General features: G+C 45.4%; 2 protein-coding genes across 2 annotated transcripts in view; one reads left to right on the forward strand and one right to left on the reverse strand.

Annotated features, from left to right (window-relative positions):
• The window catches only part of LOC149462994 (uncharacterized), a 37,419-nt gene extending 25,690 nt beyond the window's left edge, over positions 1-11,729 (reverse strand). The window contains exons 1-2 of the mRNA XM_089676059.1: positions 11,652-11,729; positions 3,115-3,169 (exon numbers count right to left, since the gene is read on the reverse strand). The gene's annotated coding sequence lies outside the window, so the exon portion shown is untranslated. The remainder of the gene's footprint in view (positions 1-3,114; positions 3,170-11,651) is intronic.
• Positions 11,730-18,403: 6,674 nt separating this feature from the next.
• The window catches only part of SMG9 (SMG9 nonsense mediated mRNA decay factor), a 30,958-nt gene continuing 24,947 nt past the window's right edge, over positions 18,404-24,414 (forward strand). The window contains exons 1-2 of the mRNA XM_089676060.1: positions 18,404-18,703; positions 20,758-20,922. Of these exons, the coding sequence (XP_089532186.1) occupies positions 20,767-20,922 (156 nt within the window). The 5' untranslated portion in view covers positions 18,404-18,703; positions 20,758-20,766. The remainder of the gene's footprint in view (positions 18,704-20,757; positions 20,923-24,414) is intronic.

Genomic DNA, 24,414 nt, shown 5'->3' on the forward strand with positions numbered 1-24,414 from the left:
GCACGACGACCAAGGGCCCGGAGTGATGGTAGCATCTTCTCTTTCAATATAGAGCAATACATCTGTGAATTCATGATACCATCAATGAAATGACACCAGCAGCACTCATGCAGCCCCACAGAAGGACACTGCCACTACTATGTTTCACTGCATATTTTTTTTTTGTACACCTCACCTTTGTTACGCCGTACAATTTTGAAGCCATCAGCTCCAAAAACATTTATCTTGGTCTCATAATTCCAGAGTACAGATTCCCAGTAGTCTTCTTTTTCAGCATGGGCCCTGGCAAATTCTAGGCGGGCTTTTTGTGCATGGGCTTTAGGAAAGTCTTCCTTCATGGACGACACCCATGTATGCTATTCCTCTGCAGTATACACCGCATTGTGTTACGGGAAACAATCACCCCAGTTTGGCTTTCTACTTCTTTAGCTAACTGCAGTGAACTTGCATGGCGATTTCCTTCAGCTCTTCTCATCAGAAGACGCTCCTGTCACGGTGTTAACTTCCGTGGACGGCCTGGACATCTCTGTGAGATAGTTGCAGTTCCATGTTTGATAAATTTTGAATCATTTTTGCTACAGTATTCACACTGATAAGTAAAGCTTTGCCAATCTTCTTGTAACCTTTACTCTTCTTGTGTAAAGATATTATTTTCTTTCTTAGGCCTTGGGACATTTCTCTTCCATGTGTTGCCGTTGCTGGCAGCATGAAATGGGAAGGGGTTTTCTTTGTTAAGTAACACCCTTTTATAATCACCTGTCTGCTGGACACCTGTTTCATGAATAATTAGACTCACTTGTAGTTGAATTCTTGTTTATTAGGATTTTGTTGTCTAAAATTTAGCTTTGCTCCTAAGACTTTCATTGGGGTGTATTCATTTTTGCAACATGGTACTGAATAAATTTGTAAGGAAAAATAAATTTTTGTGTGTGCAAACTAACAAATCTTGTTTGCAATCAATGGCCCGCATTTGTGGGAGTATTCTGTAGTATAGTGCCCTGTAAAAAATGTTGATTCTGAAAGGAAAGTAAAAGATTTCTGACAAATCTGTTGGGGTGCACTCATTTATGCTGAGCACTGTACTGTACTGAATGGGTTGTTTTACTTAAAAGTGGGCAGGTAGACAGCATCCAAGTAGTGATGCAAAGAAGCACATGTCAGGGGTGTCCTAGGGACTACAAGTGGGAGTGACATCAAAGGATAAGAGTGTTGGAAAGGGACCATAAGGGGAAAGGGGGTGGAGGTCACAGCCAGGTTGTGCTATACCATGTGCTATACCAAAAAACACACTACCCAAGTAATTGGTAAGGCTATAACTAGTCAACAGTGTTTCCCATAACCACAACAGGCACTCAGGGGTCCATTTTTCATACATTTGCTGGATGAATGTTACATACATGTGTGCAGGCTGGATGAATTTTCCCCGTATTTTCCAGAATCGACTCATTCCTATCATCTTCAACCCCATCTATGACCAAAATGCGGTATATTTTCTTACAGAGGTATTTCGGAAATCTATGCTGCATGTTGCTCAGTAGATGGAGCCAATTAACATAGGAATGAATCTATTACCAAAAATACATGGAAAATTAGTCCAGCCTGCACGAACATTTGTGACAAAACGAATGTTTTATAACAGACCTATCTGTCTTCAGTCACTGTATTTTATATAGCCAACCACCAAACTCATACATAGTTACATAGGTAGTCTGGTTGAAAAAAAGTAGTAAAAGTCCATCTACCGGTAGTTCAACCAATTCTCCTTATTCAACTGTCAATATCTTCATACATCAGCGTTTTTCAACCACTGTGCCGCGGCACACTAGTGTGCCGTGAGATATTGTCTGGTGTGCCGTGGGAAAAATTGCAATTTCATCCGTAACATGTGGCCTCGGCTCACAAGTAGACCAATCATTAGAACAGCAATGGGCAAACTACGGCCCGGCGGACCTTTTAATCCGGCCCGCGGAGCGTGATACTGTCAGGATGATCTGTCCCCCTCGACGTATCTGCGCATGTGCCGGAGATCGCCGATCGGCTGCTAATGCCTGAAACTGGCACATGCGCAGATACGTCAAGGGGAACAGATCCTCATAGGAGACAGATTTTCATGCTACACCGGAACGGCGAGAGGAACGCGCGGAGCAAAGGTAAGTGAATTGACACAGGGGGGGCTTGGGGACTTAATATGGGGGATGAATTAATATGGGGGATGAATTACTATATGGGGGATGAATTACTATGGGGGATGAATTACTATGGGGGATGAATTACTATATGGGGGATGAATTACTATATGGGGGATGAATTACTATATGGGGGATTAATTACTATAGGGGGATGAATTACTATAGGGGGGGTGAATTACTATAGGGGGGGTGAATTACTATGGGGGGGGTGAATTACTATGGGGGATGAATTACTATATGGGGGATGAATTACTATATGGGGATGAATTACTATGGGGGATGAATTACTATGGGGGATGAATTACTATATGGGGGATGAATTACTATGGGGGATGAATTACTATATGGGGGATGAATTACTATATGGGGGATGAATTACTATGGGGGATGAATTACTATATGGGGGATGAATTACTATGGGGGATGAATTACTATGGGGGATGAATTACTATATGGGGGATGAATTACTATGGGGGATGAATTACTATGGGGGATGAATTACTATATGGGGGATGAATTACTATATGGGGGATGAATTACTATATGGGGGATGAATTACTATATGGGGGATGAATTACTATATGGGGGATGAATTACTATATGGGGGATGAATTACTATATGGGGGATGAATTACTATATGGGGGATTAATTACTATGCTTACTATGGGGGAATATTACTATACTTACTATGGATGACACATACACATCATTCATCTACTCTTGGTCCGGCCCCCGGGTCCAATATATGAACCCATTGCGGCCCTCAAGTCAAAAAGTTTTTCAATAAATTTTTTTAACATTTTCTAATGGTGGTGTGCCTCGTGATTTTTTTCATGAAAAAAGTGTGCCTTTGCACAAAAAAGGTTGAAAAACACTGTCATACATCACTGTAGGGGAGTAATTATTCTCCATACATTTACTTACCTTTTGTACTGAATATTCAAGGAAGCTAAAGATTAGACATTCATAAGGGTTACATCTGAAAGACAGCAAAGAATACAGTATACATTATAAATATTAAAATATTAGATTCTGCTAAAAAAAATGCCCACTAGTTTTAATTCTATACATTGTAATGATGCTTTACTGTAGGTTCTCACCTGCTTCTGTTCTGTATATATGGTTGGCAATTACTGTACATTTGATACAACTATTTAAAATAAATACTAAGTGGGAAGATGCTAAGATAATGGGACTGTTAAGTAGCTTTAATAATGATGTGCCAGAACCAACATTCCATAAACTGATATTGCACTTTGCAAGTATTGAACCCAACATTTAACTTTAGGTTCAGTTAAACCCAACGCATTGGAGGCGAGACCACAATACTCATATGCAGTGAGATATGCAAGAAAAGTATCAAGGAGGAGAGGGATGAGATTTCTGGTATTTTATTCATTTATTTTAAATATAGTCTTTAGGAGCTAGATTGCTGTGTCCCCACTGTGCAGATTAAAGCGCATGAAAAAAGTTTCCTATGAAGTTTGTCATATTAGTGCATTGAGTAAGTGTGCAGTGCATTCCATATTTTAAAACAATCTTGGTTTTGTGTGTTTTTGTAAAAACATTACATTATAGTCAATGGCAACACATGGAAAATATACTAAAAACACAAAATTGGGGCCCGCTTCACACTGGCAAATTGTTAGAACATGCGTTTTCTTGGGCACTGCGTTAGGAAGCTCATTCATTTCAATTGGGACACAACTAAACAAAGACACTGCATGCCACATTTTCTTAACGCATATATCATTCACACCCATGTGTTACATTGCAAATGTGCCACAGCAGGATCCACTCGTATATTAGGTGATTGGCAGTGCACCACAATATACATGATGCTGTACATTGCGCAGTAATGTACACAAATGCACACGTGTTTTTTGGTTCGTTTACACAACACACCGCTGTGAAATGGCCTTTAGTTTTGTTTTTTAAGTCACATGTCCACATTTTCTATGTGCATGCAGGAAGACAATCTGTCTTATGTTGCATTACATTTTAGAGCAATGCATTAAAAACTCACTAAAAACGCTTTGTTCATTGGTGTGAATGGGCCCTTCCCCTCTCTATCAGTATTTTAAAAAGAACCAGAGCACCTGTATTGTACTGGCAAAACGGAGGCTACATTGCGGCCTGTCTTTCTGGCTATGTATGCTGGGACTTGTAGTACTACAACATACAGAGACAACAGGTTGTCCATATTCTAGGGCAGGATTCAAGCTTACATTTTATACTGCAATTACCACCTCAAGTAGATTGCATGTGCTCCTCCCACTTACCTCTTTCCATCTGCCTTCCTTTGTTATCTCTCCTCTCTCCAGCATGCTTTACTAACCCCCTGTTGCTATAATACCCTCTCTTCTCAAACTCTCTCTTGTTTACCCCTCCTCCCCACCACACAACCTAAACATATCACCCTCACTCCTGCCCTCTCAATATCACTGCACTTATCTCCTGCTCTCTCTTGGTCCACATAATGTCAACGCTACAAAAGCACTGCGGCATTTGCTCTCATATAAATCTCGCTCCCACCTCACCTCCCTCACCCTCCTACTACTACTAACTTCTGAAGATATTGTCCCAAACCCTGGCCCTCCACCATCAAACTCCAACCCACAAAAGCAGCAGCCTCCCCTCTCTGGCCGCAGCCACAACCCTCACTCTCTCATCTCAATTCCCCTGCTTCCACGCACCAACCCCTCCCTCCTATGTGCCCTCTGGAATGCCCGCTCAGCCTCTAACAAACTCTCTATCAATGACCTCTTCCTCTCCCTCAACCTTCTTGCTGTTACTGAAACCTGGCTCCAGGATTCTGACTCTGTCTCTTCAGCTGCACTCTCCCATGGCGGCCTCCTCTGGACTCACTCGCCCAGAGCCAGCGGACGAAAAGGGGGCAGAGTCGGACTTCTTTCCCCACAAAGCACATTCCAGGTTCTTCCTGCCCCTCCACTTGTCTGAGGATTGCTGTCATCTACTTTCATGCTTTCATGATCGCTGTCATCAGTTTCATGCTTTCTCGATGACTTTTCAGCATGGCTACCATACTTTCTCTCCTCTGAGGTGCCTGTCATCATCCTCGGCGAAACTTTAACATCCCAGTCAATGTTCTCACCCCTGCCACCTCTCAACTACTCAACCTAACTTCCTCTTTTAACCTAACACAATGGTCACAATCCACCACCCTCTCCAATGGCAACACCCTTGACCTTGTATTCACCCACCTATGCACTCCCTGTAACCTCTCTAACACCCCTTTTCCTCTTTCTGATCACAACTTTATCAGCTTCACACTCTCCCTGCCTCCTACCTCCCATGGCTCCAACATGCAAACTGTTATCTGTAGAAACCTCCGTCACCTCAGCCCCGACCTTCTCCACTCCGCTACTGAGTGCCTCTATGATGAAATTGCACCCCTGTGCTGCCCAGAGCTGGCCACATCTGCCTACAACAACTATCTATCATCCTCCCTGGACGCTCTTGCTCCTCTTTCTACGCGAAGAACCAGGCCTCGCCTGTCACAACCCTAGCAAACAGATCACACCAGAAGTCTCAAGAGATGCAGCCGCACTCTTGAGCGAGCATGGCGTAAAAATAAATCCCTGAAAAACTTTACCCTCTACAAATCCGCTCTTCTCAAATACAACTCCAGCCTCCACGCTGCTAAGCAAACCTACTATAACACTCTCATCAAGACCCTCTCATCCAATCCTCGTCAACTCTTCTCTACCCTTAATTCCTTACTCCACCCACCAAGAACACAGGAGATTGCCAGTCACTTCAAGCAGAAGATCGACACAATTCGTGATGAGTTTTCCAGTGTCAAGCTTCCTCCTCTAACCAACATACCAGGCCCAACACCAAACTCTACTCTCTCCTCCTTCGACCCTGTTACCACCAAGGAAGTTACCGAACTCCTTTCAAAGGCCCACTTCACCACCTGTCCCCTGGATTCTGTCCCCTCACAACTGTTGCAGCCTCCTTCCTGCTCTATCCTAAACTCTCTAACCCACATCTTCAACCTCTCACTCTCCATGGGCACCTTTCCCTCCCCAATCAAACATGCACTGGTTACCCCCATCCTCAAAAAACCCTCGCTGGACCCCACCTGTTTGAATAACTTAAGACCCATCTCCCTGCTCCCGTTTGCCTCCAAGCTTCTCAAGCGCCTTGTTCACAACCATATGAACTGCTGCCTCACCGACAACAACCTTCTTGATCCCCGACAGTCTGGCTTCCACCCACAACATTCCACAGAAACTGCCCTACTAAAACTCACTAATGACCTACTAACTGCTAAAACCAATGGCCATTACTCCATACTCCTTGACCTTTCCGCTGCCTCTGACACAGTCGACCACCCGCTCCTCAGTAAACTCCACTCCATCGGCCTCCGTGACTCCACTCTCTCCTGGTTCTCCACTTACCTTTCTCAGAGCTCTTTCAGTGTCACATACAACTCCTCCTCCTCCACTCCGCTTCCTCTTTCTGTTGGGGTACCCCAAGGTTCTGTTCTTGGGCCCCTCCTTTTCTCTCTCTATACCTCCTCCCTGGGCCAACTGACACCCAGATCTATCTCTCCACTCCCCAGCTCACCCCCCTCAATCTCCTCACATATCACAAATCTACTAAGCGACATATCAGCATGGATGTCACATCACTAACTTAAACTCAATCTTTAAAAAACTGAGCTTGTAAAATTTCCTCCTCCCCGATCCCCCACTCATGACTTTACCATTAAGATCATGGATAGGGCATTTTATTAGTGCATACACCCTGCTGTGCTTATTCATTGTATTTGTCTTATTAACTCATTTCCATTTTTTTATTTGTTAACTGGGGATTTTCTTCCTCTCTCTCCCCCATATTTTGAGCGCTGGTTACCAGCTGCATTATTCCCTTTACTAATATGATCGTTCTCCTTACCCAGAACGATTGTTTACTGCTCTAATCAGCAGTCTCCTATTCACAGCAATTGAATATATTATCTGATCCATGGCAAAATGGCAGATCTGGAGTCGCGCATGCGCACTGTGTCAAACTCCAACAAAATGGCAGCGGCGTAGTGTGCACGCGCCATTTCCTCTATATATGTGCAATAAACCAGTCACGGCTGTCGGTTCTCCCTCTGATGAAGTGCCATTGCACGAAAGGCCTCAGGAGGAACCAGACAGCATGTGACATCACCGCCTCCGGAGCTAGGAGGAAGCCCAGGGGCCATTTTAACTAAGGGTTAGTAAACTTTATATGGACGTTACTATACCCTGCCGGTTATACTGTCATTTCAATAAAATCCACTGAATCTACTACACTATGGGCACCTGTTTTGTGGCTCCTATATGGAGTGATTAAGCCTACAGGTTACCCCAGAGATACAAGTGTGACCAGAGAAAAAGGAGCCCTATACTCAGGTTGAGCACCTAATCCAACCTTAAGGGGACCTCTGGATCCAGCAGATTTTGTACTACTCCTTTGCCCTGATGACTGCACCATAAAGGAAAAGTTCACCTGATTATCCTGTATACCTTGAGGGTTTATATTACATGCGCATTATCCATGTGCTTCCGGTGAGTGCACACTTTAACTATTGGTGGAGTCACAAATCAATCTGCTGCAGATTATATCCTGGGATTTATATTTTTATATATATACTTTTTTACATGTGAACTTCATATGTGGACATTCATTATATCATATGCACATGAGTTTTATGTTAGCCTAATATTATTCAATTCGCATAAACTTTTTATTTTTATCAATATTTATTCTTTAGCGCTACACCTTCATCTTGTTATTTATATTGAAAGGTTTTTTATTGGTACCTTTTGGTGTTTTAGCAGCTGTCTTTAGGAGCGCTCACTATCCTTTTATTATATAAGATCAACAGCACTACCATTGGTCCTTCCCCTCATGCCAGGGTGCTAGCTGTAATCCTAGACTCTGACCTCTCCTTTGGGCCCCACATCCACTCACTGGTAAAATCCTGCCGCCTCAACCTCCGGAACATTTCCAAAATCTGCCCCTTCCTAACCAATGATACCACAAAACAACTTCTCCATGCCTTGGTTATATCCCGCCTCGATTACTGCAACTCCCTCCTCACTGATCTACCGTTACACAGGCTATCCCCCTTTCAGTCTATTATGAATGGTGCTGCTAGACTCATATACCTTACCAACCCATCAGCAACTGCTGCCCCTCTCTGCCAATCCCTCCACTGGCTTCCACTAACCCAACGTATAAAATTCAAAATACTAACCACAGCTTACAAAGCCATCCACAACACTGCCCCTAGCTACATCACCAACCTCATCCACAGATACCGCCCAAATCGCCCACTCCGCTCCTCCCATGATATCCTCCCCTCTAGCTCCCTCATCACCTCCTCCCACGCTCGCCTCCAGGACTTCTCCAGAGCCTCCCCCATCCTCTGGAACTCCCTACCACAGCATGTCTGGTCAGCCCCAACCCTGTCTGCCTTTAGGCGATCTTTGAAAACTCACTTCTTCAGGGAAGCCTACCCCACCTCCACCTAAGAACTGTACTTGATTCACCTCCGCCAGATCATCCCCGCAGCTATCACCTTTTGTATCATCTCCCCCTTCTTTTAGATTGTAAGCTCCACGAGCAGGGCCCTCATATTCCTTCTGTACTGAAATGTACTGTAATTGTACTGTCTCCCTTATATTGTAAAGCGCTGCGCAAACTGTTGGCGCTATATAAATCCTGTATAATAATAATAATCCCAAAGGTGTTCCATCGGGTTGAGGTCAGGACTCTGTGTAGGCCAGTCATGTTCCTCCACCCCAAACTCGCTCATCCATGTCTTTATGGACCTTGCTTTGTGCACTGGTGCGCAGTCATGTTGGAACAGGAAGGGGCCATTCCCAAACTGTTCCCACAAAGTTGGGAGCATGAAATTTGTCCGAAATATCTTGGTATGCTGACGCCTTAAGAGTTCCCTTCACTGGAACTAAGGGGCCAAGCCCACCCCTGCAAAACAAACCCCACACCATGATCCCCTCTCCACCAAACTTTACACTTGCAACAATGCAGTCAGACAAGTACCATCCTCCTGGCAACCGCCAAACCCAGACGCATCCATTGGATTGCCAGATGGAGATGTGTGATTGGTCACTCTGGAGAACACGTCTCTACTGCTCTAGAGTCCAGTGGCGGTGTGCTTTACACCACTGCATCCGACACTTTGCATTGCACTTGGTGATGTAAGGCTTGGATGCAGCTGCTCAGCCATGGAAACCCATTCCATGGAGCTCTCTACACACTGTTGTTGTGCTAAACTGAAGGCCACACAACGTTTGGAGGTCTTTAGCTATTGACAGTTGGTGACTTCTGCACACTTCAACATGCGCTGACCCCGCTCTGTCGTTTTACTTGGCCTACCACTTTGTGGCTGAGTTGCTGTTCTTCCCAGTTGCTTCCACTTTGTTATAATACCATTAACAGTTGATCGTGGAATATTTAGTAACAAGGAAATTTCACAGATGGACTTATTGCACAGGTGGCAACCTATCACGGTACCACGCTCGAATTCACTGAGCTCCTGACAGCGACCCATTCTTTCACAAATGTTTGTAGAAGCAGTCTGCATCCCTAGGTGCTTGATTTTATACACCTGTGGCCATGGAGATGATTGGAACACCTGAATGCAATGATTTGGAGGACTGTCCCAATACTTTTTGCATGCAAACCACCTCCTCTGACAGGTCCGCTCAGGGGTGGACTGACAACTCATGGGGCCCCCGGGCAATGGGGGATCATGGGGCCCCTGTGTTCTTGCCAAAACTCAAAAAAAGCCTATGAAAAAGGTACCAGGGGCATCTAATGGGGCCCCCTACTGACCCGGGCCCTCGGGCAGTGCCCGAGTTTCCAAATGGTCAGTCCGCCCATGGGTCCGTTGGTTCTACAAAAGCAGAAAGCAAAGATTATGCACACAAGTCCCAATGGACCAGTCAGATGGAGAAGGTGGTGGTGGTTTGCATGCAGCCTTTTTAATAGTATAGCATGTATGCAAACTGTATGGCTTCTGCTTTTGTGGAACTACAAGTCCCAGTGTGCCTATCTGAAGAAAGTAATGCTTGGCATGCAATCTTTATTTATTTATTTCACTTATATAGCGCCATCAATTTATGCAGCGCTTTTACATATATATTGTATATTCACATCAGTCCCTAACCCTCAAGGGGCATACAGTCTAAGGTCCCTAACTTACATTCATACATACATACTAGGGATAATTTAGACAGGAGCCAATTAACCTAGCAGCATGTCTTTGGAGGGTCGGAGGAAACCGGAGCTCCCGGAGGAAACCCACGGAGACACAGGGAGAACATGCAAACTCCAGGCAGGAGGTGCCGTGGCTAGGATTTGAACCAACAACCCTAGTACTGCCAGGCGGAAGTGCTAACCATTTAGCCACCGTGCTGCCCAATCTTTGTGCACACATGCTTATTATTTTTATAATAAGCTGCACAGAAGCCAAGTGGTTAGCCCTTCTGCCTAGCAGCACTAGGGTAATCAGTTCAAATGCCAACCACGGCACTACATGCCTGGAGTTTCCATGTTCTCCCTGTGCCTGCATAGGTTTCCTCCAGGTACTGCGGTTTCCAGCAACACTCCAAAGACATTATGGTAGGTTAACTGGCCCTAGCAGGTATGAATTTGAGTTAGGGACCTTAGATTGTAAGCTCCTTGAGGGAAGGGACTGATGTGAATGTATAATATACTATATTTATGTAAAGCACTGCTTAAGTGCTATATAAGTACCTGTAATAAAATTAAAATAAACACACAGTATGTATAGATGTTGCATAGCACTGTTATCCATGCTGGCACTTGTAGTCCCACAAAATCAGAAGGCAAAGATAATGCATACATGCTTTATTACAAAGTTTGCATGCAAACCACCACCACCTCTGTCTGACATGCGTGCTGTGACTTATAGTTCTATAAAAGCAGAAGCCCCGGATTCTGTGTACCACACAAGCTATATTTATTACAAAGCTTGCATGTAAATTTCCACCACCTTTGACTGACAGGCACGCTGGGGCTTGTAGTTCTACAAAAGCAGAAGCCATAGATTGTACACTTCTGCTATATTGCAAAGACTGCATACAGGGCACCACCACCTCTGTTTGACAGGCATGCTGGGACTTGTAGTTCTACAAAAGCAGACACCTAGGTGTTTTTTTTTTTCTTTTTTAGTGTCACAGGAAATAAGACATCAGAGGTGGTAGGAGATTCCCAATTCACTGACATCTGTAGGGACAGAAGATGGACTGTCCCTGGATGTCAGAGGTGGTCTCATCTCTACATACAGTGATCCTGTGACTTACCCTCCCCATATTGGACTGCAAATCACCCCCACAACCTCATGACACCCCCCCAATGACCAATCAAATGCAACCCCCAAACCCCACCTCTCCCCTATGGCCACTTACCTAACGCAACGAAGGGGAGATTGCAGGCACAACCTGGAAACACTCTGCAGAGCATGCTGGGTGGAGGTGTAGTCCCAGAACTACATTACCCATAATGCACCAGGGACAGCAGGCAGGGCTGTACAGAGACTTCTTTTAACCCGTTCACTGCTAGCCTGGCTTCTCCCTTCAGAAAATTCACACCCATCACAGGGTCCTACATAAAAACAAATCAGCAGATTTATACTGTAAATAAATAGAGGACACGTGTTTATAAAATGTTTTCCTATTTCTTTTATTTATTTACATAACACTCCTAGTTGTTATAGAGAATGAGTTCTTAAATCTCTAAAATCACAATTTTACATTTTTAAAAATAATTAAAAAAGAAAAAAAATGAATTGCGTTTTATTTTATTTTAAAATGTTAAAATCTAAAATCAGCTTTATTGACCAAGGAATTTGTCTTCAAAGTTTAAAGCAGAACTTAAGGCAAAACTTTTTTTCATTTTGGATAGAGAAAAAAATGGTTATAACCCTTGTCAAATTATTATTTTTTTTTTTGCCATCTGTGTCCCCATTGAGCAGATTTTCCTTTACTTCCTATCCCATGGCCAAAACAGGAAGTGAGAGGAAATCCTTCTGAAGTAAGATAATCACTGGTTGTCACTAGAATTAATGTCCCCATTGGAAGATTTCCCCTCTATTTGGCCCCATTCACCCCTGCACGTTCATGCACGTGGGTTTCTGCTCGCATTTCTGGAATGAGCAAAAAATGTGCATTGCCCTTGGAGGTGCTATTAACTGGTAGTGGCCCCCAAATATGGCTAGAAAATGCACATTTTGTCGAGCAACAAACGAACAGGTAAAAAAGTCGCTGAAGCTCACCACCCAAAAAGGTTTGGGTGCTTCTTATGGCATGATTTTGCGCACATTCCCGTGAAAAACCTGCATCACACTTGTGGGGCCATTAATTCCATCAAAGTGAGGGAATCCTTGATTGTCACCAGAACTAGTGTCCTCATTGAAAGATTTTCCCTCTATTAGGTCCCATTGTGCAATAGAAAGACCAAAGAATCCCCTGCGCTCAAGAGTGGTGTACTGATGATGGATGAATGTCAGGTCCTTAGCGCTCCATATGCCGACCCAGGCTTTGCTGCCCTCTAAGGGTCGGGGAAACCCAGGAGAATCACTGTAAAATAAGGGAAGAAGGGAGCACCATCCTAGTGTGTTACCGGAGATGAAACCTTAATAGTATAAAAATAGATATATACTCACAAACAATTGTGATATCAATAGATTATCAAAAGTCCAAAGCGACCTAGACACCAAGTCAACTCCCAAAACACAAGACCCTCCAGATGGCTAACGCAAAAGGACCCTCCAGATGACTGACGTGTTTCGAGGGGAGCTCCCCTCTTCCTCAGGTGAAAAAATATCTATTTTTATCCTATTAGAGCAGCGGTTCTCAACCTGGGGGTCGCGACCCCTTTGGGGGTCGAACGACCATTTCCCAGGGGTCGCCTAAGACCATCGGAAAACACATATTTCCGATGGTCTTAGGAACCGAGACACCGCTGCAGTCTCCGGCGATGTGTGGGCGGGATGATACGCTGCTGTCACCCGGCCACACCTCCAAGATCGCTCAGCAGCTCCGCCTCCTCGCCACTGATTGGCCACCGGAACTGTAACTCAGGAGAGGCACACAGGCGGCCAATCACCGGCGAGGAGGTGGAGCTTGGAGAGGAGGAGCCAAGCGGCAGCGCGCGTACATCAAAGAAGACCGAGGGAGCGAGTGAAGAGGAGAGCGGCCAGAGAAGGAAGACAGCTGACAGGTAAGTGAGAGAGCGAGCCCAGGCTGGAGCAGGGGTCAGCAAGGTAAGTATCATTGGTGTCAGTGGGAGGAATAGTGCCCCATCATTTGTGTCACTAATACCAACGATGGGGCACTATTCCTCCCCCCACTGACACCAACGATGGGGCACTACTCCTCCCCCCACTGACACCAACGATGGGGCACTACTCCTCCCCCCACTGACACCAACGATGGGGCACTACTCCTCCCCCCACTGACACCAACGATGGGGCACTATTCCTCCCCCCACTGACACCAACGATGGGGCACTATTCCTCCCCCCACTGACACCAACGATGGGGCACTATTCCTCCCCCCACTGACACCAACGATGGGTCACTATTCCTCCCCCCACTGACACCAACGATGGGTCACTATTCCTCCCCCCACTGACACCAACGATGGGGCAGTATTCCTCCCCCCACTGACACCAACGATGGGGCAGTATTCCTCCCCCCACTGACACCAACGATGGGGCACTATTCCTCCCCCCACTGACACCAACGATGGGTCACTATTCCTCCCCCCACTGACACCAACGATGGGGCACTATTCCTCCCCCCACTGACACCAACGATGGGGCAGTATTCCTCCCCCCACTGACACCAACGATGGGGCAGTATTCCTCCCCCCACTGACACCAACGATGGGGCAGTATTCCTCCCCCCACTGACACCAACGATGGGGCACTATTCCTCCCCCCACTGACACCAACGATGGGGCACTATTCCTCCCCCCACTGACACCAACGATGGGGCACTATTCCTCCCCCCACTGACACCAACGATGGGGCACTATTCCTCCCCCCACTGACACCAACGATGGGGCAGTATTCCTCCCCCCACTGACACCAACGATGGGGCAGTATTCCTCCCCCCACTGACACCAACGATGGGGCACAATTCTTCCCCTCACTGACACCAACGATGGGGCACTATTCTTCCCCCCACTGACACCAACGATGGGGCACTATTTCCCCCCCCCCCGACCCCAATGATGGGGCACTATTCTCCCCTCCACCACACTGACCTCAATGATGGGGCACTATTCCTCCCACTGACACCAATGATGGGGCACTATTCCTCCCCCCACTGACACCAACGATGGGACACTATTTCCCCCCCCCCCCTGACCCCAATGATGGGGCACTATTCTCCCCTCCACCACACTGACACCAACGATGGGGCACTATTCCTCCCACTGACACCAACGATGGGGCACTATTCCTCCCACTGACACCAACGATGGGGCACTATTCCTCCCACTGACACCAACGATGGGGCACTATTCCTCCCACTGACACCAACGATGGGGCACTATTCCTCCCACTGACACCAACGATGGGGCACTATTCCTCCCACTGACACCAACGATGGGGCACTATTCCTCCCACTGACACCAACGATGGGGCACTATTCCTCCCACTGACACCAACGATGGGGCACTATTCCTCCCACTGACACCAACGATGGGGCACTATTCCTCCCACTGACACCAACGATGTGGCACTATTCCTCCCACTGACACCAACGATGGGGCACTATTCCTCCCACTGACACCAACGATGGGGCACTATTCCTCCCACTGACACCAACGATGGGGCACTATTCCTCCCACTGACACCAACGATGGGGCACTATTCCTCCCACTGACACCAACGATGGGGCACTATTCCTCCCACTGACACCAGCGATGGGGCACTATTCATCCCACTGACATCAGCGATGGGGCACTATTCCTCCCACTGATACCAACAATGGGGCACTATTCATCCCACTGACATCAGTGATGGGGCACTACTCCTTCCACTGACACCAATGACATGGCACTACTCCTCCCACTGCAAAATTACAGTTATGAAGTAGCAATGAAAATAATTTTATGGTTGGGGGTCACCACAACATGAGGAACTGTATTAAGGGGTCGCGGCATTAGAAAGGTTGAGAACCACTGTATTAGAGTTTCATCTCAGGTAGTGGACTAAGCTGGTACAGGAGCGCACAAAGAAACATGCTTCTGCTCGCATTTCTGGATTGCACTAAAAAAGCGTATTTTGATAAATGTTAAAGTATAAATGTATAAATTATAGAATGATTGGCAGTTTTTATTGCTGTCTGTGTTCCCGTTAGGGGATAATGGTCTAGTTTACCAGTCAGAAATCAGTCCTTGAGCTTTTGCTTTGTTAATTTAGGGGATTTAAACTGGGATAGGATTAGGGGGGTATAGGATGCCCAAGGGAACCGATAACTGAGAACACACTTCCTGGAACTATTCACAAACTTCTCTTCTGCAGCTGAGTCTCTGTTAGAGAGCTAGCCAGCGGCTCTGCAATGTACCACCCCAGACCCTAGATGAACTTCTCCTCTTCACCCAGCAATCTGGAGGTGTCCCTGAACAGGGGATGCGGTTCCTGTCACTTTAGATCAGTGAACAGTCCCTAGTAGGGGGCTAATCTGGTTTCCCATCAGAGTGCTCCTTCACCTATCCACCCAGGGGGTGCTGGTGTACTCCCTCTGATCTTCTCCTGTACTGCTTGTGGGTTGGCTACTGCTACTTGTCCTATCAGCTCAGCTGCTCCTTCTCTGCCATACAGGCGGTCCTCTCTCATGGTTTTCCTTCTTTCCAGCTCCAAGCCTGCAGGTAGGCCCTATCCCACTAGGCCTCCTTACAGCCTCCTGCTCTCAGCCGCACATCTTCCTCACTCCTTCCACACTCCTGCCACTGAACAGACTAAGACTTTTAAGGGTGTCCAGCCCCTTGCCAACCTTTTGTTGTGGATTGGCTAGGACCCCTCAAGAGTGCAGCCAGCCACTCCTCAGATCCACCCTCTGCCTCCAAGGTCTTCCTCTTAAAGCCCTAATGCAGGGGGAAATCCCAGAAGGGCTGACCACAATTTGATCCCTCTGGCTATTACACCTGAGCTACTATTCATATTCTGTCTAACCATTAGAGTCTAGCTCCCCCTAGCTAAATTAGGAGGGTGCTACATGTTCAAATCTCACCACCCAAAAAGATGTGGGAGCATTTTTTGGCACATTTCTGTGCACATTCTGGGAACAAACGGAAAACTTGTCGCACTTGTGGTGCCATTCATTCCTTCAAAACGAGAGAATCCCTGCCCACTCCAAACATGGCTAGGAAACTACCGTTTTGTCCCACGACAAATGCGCAAAGCTCACCACTTAAAAAGGCGTGGGAGCTTCTTTTGGTACGTTTCTGAGCAAATTCACGCGAAAAACCTGGTCGCACTTGTGCTGCCATTAATTCCTTCAAAGAGAAAGAATCCCTGGTTGTCACCAGAACTGGTGTCCCCATTGGAAGATTTCCCCTCTATTAGGTCCCATTTACACCTTTGCATTCCGGTAGCGTGCAATGAAACGTGTTTCTGATCGCATTTCTGCAACACTCAAAAAATGTGCATTTCACTAAAAAAGAATGGTTTCCCAAACATGGCTAGGAAATGAGCGATTTGTCACAAAACAAACTCGCAAAGCTCACCGCCTGAGCAGGTGCAGGAGCTCCTGTTGGTGCATTTCTGCACACATTCTGGAAGCACAAAAAAATAAATTCTTGGTTGTCACCAGAACTAGTGTCCCCATTGGAAGATTTGTCCTTTATTAGGTCCCATTCATACCTGTGTGTTCTGGGAGCACATATGAAAACGCGTAATTCAGCTCGCATTTCTAGAATATGTGAAAAAATGTGGATTATTGAATTGTTTTTGGCATGCCAAATATGTCTAGGAAACGCACATTTTGTTGTGTGACAAACAAGCGATAAAATAAGGGCATATTTCTCTGCCTATAAGGCCTCTTGCACACGGTACAGATGTTTGAGCATCTTCTTTTTTGGATGTAATTTCAGGCTTTTGTTTTGCATGTATTTGCGTGTATTTGTGCGCATAATCTATTCTTACAGAAAATTAATAAACATTTATGCTCATACCTGAATGCAGCACGCGGTGAAAAATAAACGGTGCTTTTCTGTTTGCCTGTGTGCAAAGGCACATTGTAAATAATGGACTACATTTTACCTCTGTAAAAAAAAAAAATGCTGTACTGAGCTTTTTCAATCTGCAGTATGCAAGAGGTACAGGTTCTCATCTACATACATTCCAGTGATGGCAGAATGGCATTTCTCAGGGCGAGACTCCTGGTAGTGACAACAGTAGACAAAGCCTGTGTAAGCGTCTTGTGGGGTCACCATTGGACAGGGTGACAACATCGGAGCACAGTGGTCACCCTATAACAGGAAGTGCCTGAACTCTGACGGCAGGATCTCCATGTTTATTGATTATTCCTATCGGAGAGATTGATCAGAAATCAAACGTTTATTAAAGCGCATAAACACACCATAAGGCTGACCATACACTACTATACAATCTGATTTTAGGATCCCCTTTAGACCTACCAACAGTTAAGTAATGCAATGGGCTGAATTGATGATGTTTAGGTCTCCCCTCATATTACATCGTTTTGGTAAATCCTTAAAAAAAAATTACAACCAGATTGTACTGTGTGTGTGGTCAGTTTTGGTGGCAGCAGATGAGCTGCTCTGTAACTCAAGACCCTGATTGTGGTCAGCTAAGAACAGAGGAGGATGGCCCTCTGTACACTGATCAGCCTGGCAGATTGTGTCCGAGGGGATGCCCTGTAACTGCGTTGCCATGGCAAGCACCGCCGAGCTCCAGGCTGCTGGGGAACCAATTCTCCTCCGGAACGTTTTGTGCAGTCTGTTTTCTGTTTGGGAAGGGACGTATATACTGGGGAACTATTCTTCCCCGGAAAGTTTTGTGGAATCTCTGTTTCCTGTTTGGGAAGGGACGTATATACTGGGGAACTATTCTTCCCCGGAACGTTTTGTGGAATCTCTGTTTCTTGTTTGGGAAGGGACGTATATACTGGGGAACTATTCTTCCCCGGAACGTTTTGTGGAATCTCTGTTTCCTGTTTGGGAAGGGACGTATATACTGGGAACTATTCTCCCCCGGAACGTTTTGTGGAATCTCTGTTTCCTGTTTGGGAAGGGACGTATATACTGGGAACTATTCTCCCCCGGAACGTTTTGTGGAACATCTGTTTCATGTTTGGGAAGGGACCTACATACTGCGGAACTGTTCTCCCCCGGAACGGTTTGTGTAGTCTGTCTCCTGTTTGAGAAGGGACTGATATGGTTTCCGGACCGAAGTGGAAGCAGAAAGGGAGAAGAGCAGATAGTTGGTGAGTGTGGTGTCATCCATCACAGGGGGAGGATTATTTGCCCTCCTTGGGGGGGAACTGGCTTGCTTGCTTGCTGTGACTTGGAATAACTCTTAAGGTTCCATTATATCCAAATGACATTATTCTCAGGACCTGGAAGAGGCTGTAAAGAGAACCTGTCTCCAGCTTTGCCCATTATTCAGGAGCGCTCATGTGCTGCAAGATTCTGCTTCTGGATTTGTTGCAAATCTGTGGCAGGTCTCCAATACCTAGAAGAGACCTGCTGCACATCTGTGCATACGTAGGATATTTAAAGTGATATTAAAGGTTGTTTTTTTTTTTCTATAATCATATCATAGTTACTTGCTCTGTGTAATGGTTTTGCACAGAGCAGCCCCTTTCCTCTTCTTCTCAAGTCCCCTGCTGGCACTCCTGGCCCTTCCCCTTTGACCAGTGCAACTAATAGTAAGCCGCTGGCTATGAGGGCACTAGTGTGTGCTCACTCCCAAGCTCCATAAGACACAGAGCCACGGCTTGGCCATCCACCCACTCTCTCCTCATTTGCTCACTGGCTGTGATTGACAGCAGTGAGAGCCAATGGCTCCTGCTGCTGTGTCTCCGCCAGTGTGAAGAGAGAGACCCGACACAGCCAAGGCTCTCGTGCACATCTCTGGATCAAGAGGGGGTTTAGGTGAGTATTTGGATGGGGGATGCAGGGGAGCTGCACACAGAAGGTCTTTTACTTTGATGCTTTGAATGCATGAAAGTTAAAAAAAAAAACCTTCAGCCTTTATAACCACTATAAAGTAGAACGAAAGGCAAGACTTTTTTTTTCAAGGGAGGGTTTATTTACAATTTTAATTAATAATAATTCTTTAACAATTTTGATGAAATTTTATTTTTAATTTTTCAAAGGGTTACTAAACCAACAACAGTAAAATCAGTCTGTATATGTAATAAAGCATGCTTGTTATACTCACTATGGAATCTAAGGGATTATTCCTCTGCATTGTGTAAAACGGCTGTTTCATCCTGTCTTCTCTGATCATCCCCTTCTACTGTCCCCAATCCATCTGCTGATAGAACAGAGCCTTGGGGGCAAGCTTCATATGCCCAGTTTGGAGTGTATTGCTAGATATTATAGGGGTAGAGTTCCTCTTTCACTCCTGCTTCCTGCCCACCACAGCCCTTGGGTACTTGGGTCTTATGGTGGGGAAGAAGGTAGGGAGGTGACTCACCAACCACATGACCACTGTGATTGACTATCCAGACAACTCCCAATCATAACTAGAGACGAGCTGTTGGTGATAGCTTGATTGCTGTGATAGGAGCATGCAGTGGGTGTGCTGTGTTAGCACAAAAACCCCAACTGCCCATGGACGCATATGTGTGGACATTAAGGCCCACCACCCTTGCTGCTGCGCATATGCGTTACGTAGCCATAGCTATGACTTTATCCAGATCCAACCCTGCTGAACTACACTGCGCCTCTCCCATCAGACTCATCAGGCTTTCCCATATATTGTGACGCTGTCCATAAATGGGGATCAGTAGGGATGTATTCAAAAGCCAGGAAGCCAAACCCTTGGCAGCAAAGTGAAACCATTACAGAGGGGCACAAGGAGGGAATCCCTGGTTGTACTAGTGTCCCTATTCAAAGATTTCCTGGCTAATAAAGGAACTAGCAGGCATCTTGTGATGTTTGCACTTGGGGCCCATACATGAAAGGGTACACAGCCATACAGTGGTGCTGGATATTGCCTTCTAAAAGATACAGATGTTGCAAACAGTGAAGGAATGCTGTGTAAATTCTGGACTTTGAACAGCTGTAGAGAACAAAGGGCTGCAGATAAACAGATACAACTTATGTAGAAGGATTTGTTTCATCTCTGTATCACCTGAGGCCAGTCACTTCACTGGGTCTATGTAAGGGTTTACAAAGTAATATGTAACCGGTTCTCTTTATGTGATCTTTTTGACTTTAGTGCAGTTGCAGTGTTCTCTAGATTACATTGCTCAATCTTTGATTTTATCTGTTGCTTGATGTTTAATTGAAGTCTAATTTTCTTCAATAGAACGGAATCATGGCGGAGTCTGGGCACAGCCAACCCAGTATGTACATTCCCGGGCGCAGCAGGAGACGCCGTTGGATGGACCAGGGTCCCTCTGGCAACCTTAACCTGTCTGAACCTCCGCGTGAAAGAGACCCCATGCTACGTGATCGCGATCAGGACAGATGGGTGAGCACGGGAGGGTTATGCTTCTGTTAAAACCATATGGCATCACAGATGGCGCAACAAATATTATAATACAGGATTTATATAGCGCCAACAGTTTGTGCAGCGCTTTACAATATAAAGGGAGACAGTACAATTACAATACATTTCAATACAGAAGAAATAGGAGGGACCTGCTCATGGAGCTTACAATCTAAATATAAAACAAATATGTAAAATGCACCAGCACATAACAACCAATCAGAGTTTCATCAGGTTAGATTAGAATGAACAGTGAAAGCTGTTGACAGTGACATTTATTATAGATACAGCTAGGGATTTTTCTAACAAAAAAATTGTCTTTACAGCCTAGAAACCTTTAAATCTGACTTTTTGCAGTCTTACACAGTCTTACTTCAGTCTTGTACAGTTGTACCGACTCCTCTCCTAGACTGAAATTGCTTACTCAAATTTCACTGCATACTGTGAGCTTCTCACAATGTGCATTAGAAGCTTAAACAATTCAACAAGTCTAAGCCTGTCTTACTTCCTGGATGGTGGATTTCCAGCATCATCTAGTCCTTTCCTCCCCAGACTGACTCTCTCCATAGCCCACCCCTTTCATTCCATTAAATTTCAGTTCTGTCAATCATGGAGGCTCAGCAACATGTGTGGGCATTACCTGTGGCAGTGTGCATGCAAATATAGTCTGCTGGGTACTCCCATTCCTCCAGACTGACATCCACCCATCAAGTACCCCCCCCCCCCCCCCCCCCCCACCGTACCATTTGCCAGTTTTTTAAATCAGCGAAGCCATGCGGGGCTCCACACACATGGCTGCATCATTCATATAAAAAGTACCAACATCCTTTGCAGAAGTTGGCTGTGGAGCGCTGTGGTATTTATTTCAGTCTTCCTGTCGGCGTTAAACCGTCTGCTTGTACGAGCATACAGATTAAACCAAACGTCTGCTGGAGACCTGCATGGCAGCAGCAATCTGCTGATCACTGGTTTCAGATGCTTTACAGGCTCCAAAAAAATAATAATAATAATAATTGCACATTTTTTACCTGCAAAAAATTTACTTTTTTTTTTTTTTTGAGCAGACGTATCCTTTAACCACTTTTACCCCCTTCCTGCCCAGGCCAATTTTCACTTTTCAGTGCTGTCGCACTTTGAATGACAATTGCGCGGTCATGGAACACTGTATCCAAACAAACGTTTTGTCATTTTTTTTGAGACAGATAGTGCTATCTTTTGGTGGTATTTAATCACCACTTTTTATTTTTTGCTAAACAAACTAAAAAAAGACTGAAAATTTTTAAAAAGTAAGTTTTTCTTAGTTTCTGTTATAAAATTTTGTAAATAAAACATTTTACTCCTTCACTGATGTGCACTAATGAGGCGGCACTGAAGGGCATGGACAGGCATCACTTGTGGGCACTGATACGTGGCATTTATGTGCACTGTTAGGCACTGATATGTGTAGATGTCCGCTCTGAGTAATGCCATTACCGGATCTCATGAGCTGTCAGTGGGAGAAGAGGACTGCCGATAACCGGGTTTTCCTATTTACATGTGATCAGCTGTGATTGGACACAGCTGATCACATGACAGAGCTGATGTCATCGGCTCTTTACAGTGATCGGTGATCTGCTGTATCCCAGGGACTCAGCACACCGCTGATCGCTGCGTGCCACCTGAGGGTGCCCACGTGCAGTTAGAGTGGGAGGATGTCATATGATGTCCTCCCAGAACCAGAAAACCGCCACGCTCCCGTCATTACCTTATATGGCTGGCAGGAGGCGGTTAAAGAGAACCTGTAGTCTATTTTAAACTAAGGTTTTCCCTAAAGGAAGACACCTCGAGATACCTGCCAGCGTCCCCTGACTTCATAGGCAAGAGCTACCAACTGCTATAACTGTGTTCAAATAAGAGATCCTCTGGGGAGAGAAGCACAAAAGAAGCCTTTTAAAAGTTTAACCACTTCCTGACCGCCCTATAGCAGATATACTGCTACAGGGTGGCATGGCTGCGGAAAATTATGTATATATACATGATTTTGCATTTCTGGGTAGGGTGCGCTCGCGAACCCCCTACCCGTGCTACCAATCACCGGGTCCCGGCTGGTGATTACTTGCCGGCGCCCGGTGATTGCCAAGCATCTCAGACAGGAAGGAGAACTGTATGTGAACAATACAGTTCTCCTCCCTGACAGCTCGTGCACACTGCTTTGGATGGCAATTGTCCGTTAAAGTACCGCAGTGCCATAACGCAAAAAATGTCCTGGTCAGGAAGGGGGGTAAATCCTCAGGAGGACAAGTGGTTAAAATGATGTTGAGGTTCCTTTTAGGACTGCTGAGGTCACCATAGTTGTTTTGTTAAATGTATCAATTTTTGTCTACGCTGCTTCTGTACCAGTAGGTTGTGTCTTAAGTTCAGTTTTGTATTTTATTTTTTTATATTGATACAGTTAGGGCCATATATATTTGGACACAGGCACAATTTTCATACTTTTGGCTCTGTATACCACCAGAATAAATTAAAATGAAACAATCCAATTGAATTTGAAGTTCAGACTTTCAGCTTTAAGTCAAGGGGTTGAACATAAATATCAAGTACAAATTTTTCTCCTTTTCCTTCAAAAGCTCCTGGGTTGCTTTTGCAGTGTGTTTTGGATCATTGTCCATCTGTACTGTGAAGCGCCGTACAATCAACTTTGCTGTATTTTGCTGAATCTGGGATGACAGAATATCTCTAAACACTGCAGAATTCATCTGGCTGCTTCTGTCACATCATCAATAAACACCAATGACCCAGTGCTACTGGAAGCCATGCATGTCCATGCCATCACACTGCCCCCACCATGTTTTACAGATGATGTTGTGTGCTGTGGAGCATGAGCTGTTCCAAACCTTCTCCACACTTTTTTTCTTCCCGTCATTCTGGTACAGATTATTCTTAGTTTCATCCATCCAAAGAATGCTTTTCCAGAACTGGTCTGGCTTTTTTAGATGTTTTTTGGCAAAGTCTAATCGGGCTTATGAATGGATTGCACCTTGTGGTGAACCCTCTGTATTTGCTCTTGTAAAGTCTTCTCTTGATTTTAGACTTTGACAATGATACGCTCACTTCCTGGAGTGTCCTTCACTTGTCTGGATGTTGTGAATGGGCTTTTCTTTACCATAGAGAGGATCCTGCGATCATCCATCATTGTTGTCTTTTGTGGATGTCTATGCCTTTTTTATGTTGCTGAGCTCACCAGTGCATTCTTCTTTCCTCAGAATGCTCCAAACTGTTGATTTGGCCACTCCTAATGTTGCTGCTATCTCTCTGATGGATTTGTTTCATTTTTGAAGCCTTACAATGGCCTGTTTCACTTGCATGGACAGCTCTTTTGAACGCATGATGAAGGTTCACAGCAATAGATTCCAAATGCAAATATCACACTTAAAATAAACTCCAGACCTTTTACCTGCTTAATTGATGAAGACATAACAAAGGAGTAGCCCACAC

Source organism: Staurois parvus, unplaced genomic scaffold (assembly GCF_062004578.1).
Source record: "Staurois parvus isolate SC_StPar_1 unplaced genomic scaffold, SC_StPar_1.0 ptg000163l, whole genome shotgun sequence".
Classification (NCBI taxonomy): Eukaryota; Metazoa; Chordata; class Amphibia; order Anura; family Ranidae; genus Staurois; species Staurois parvus.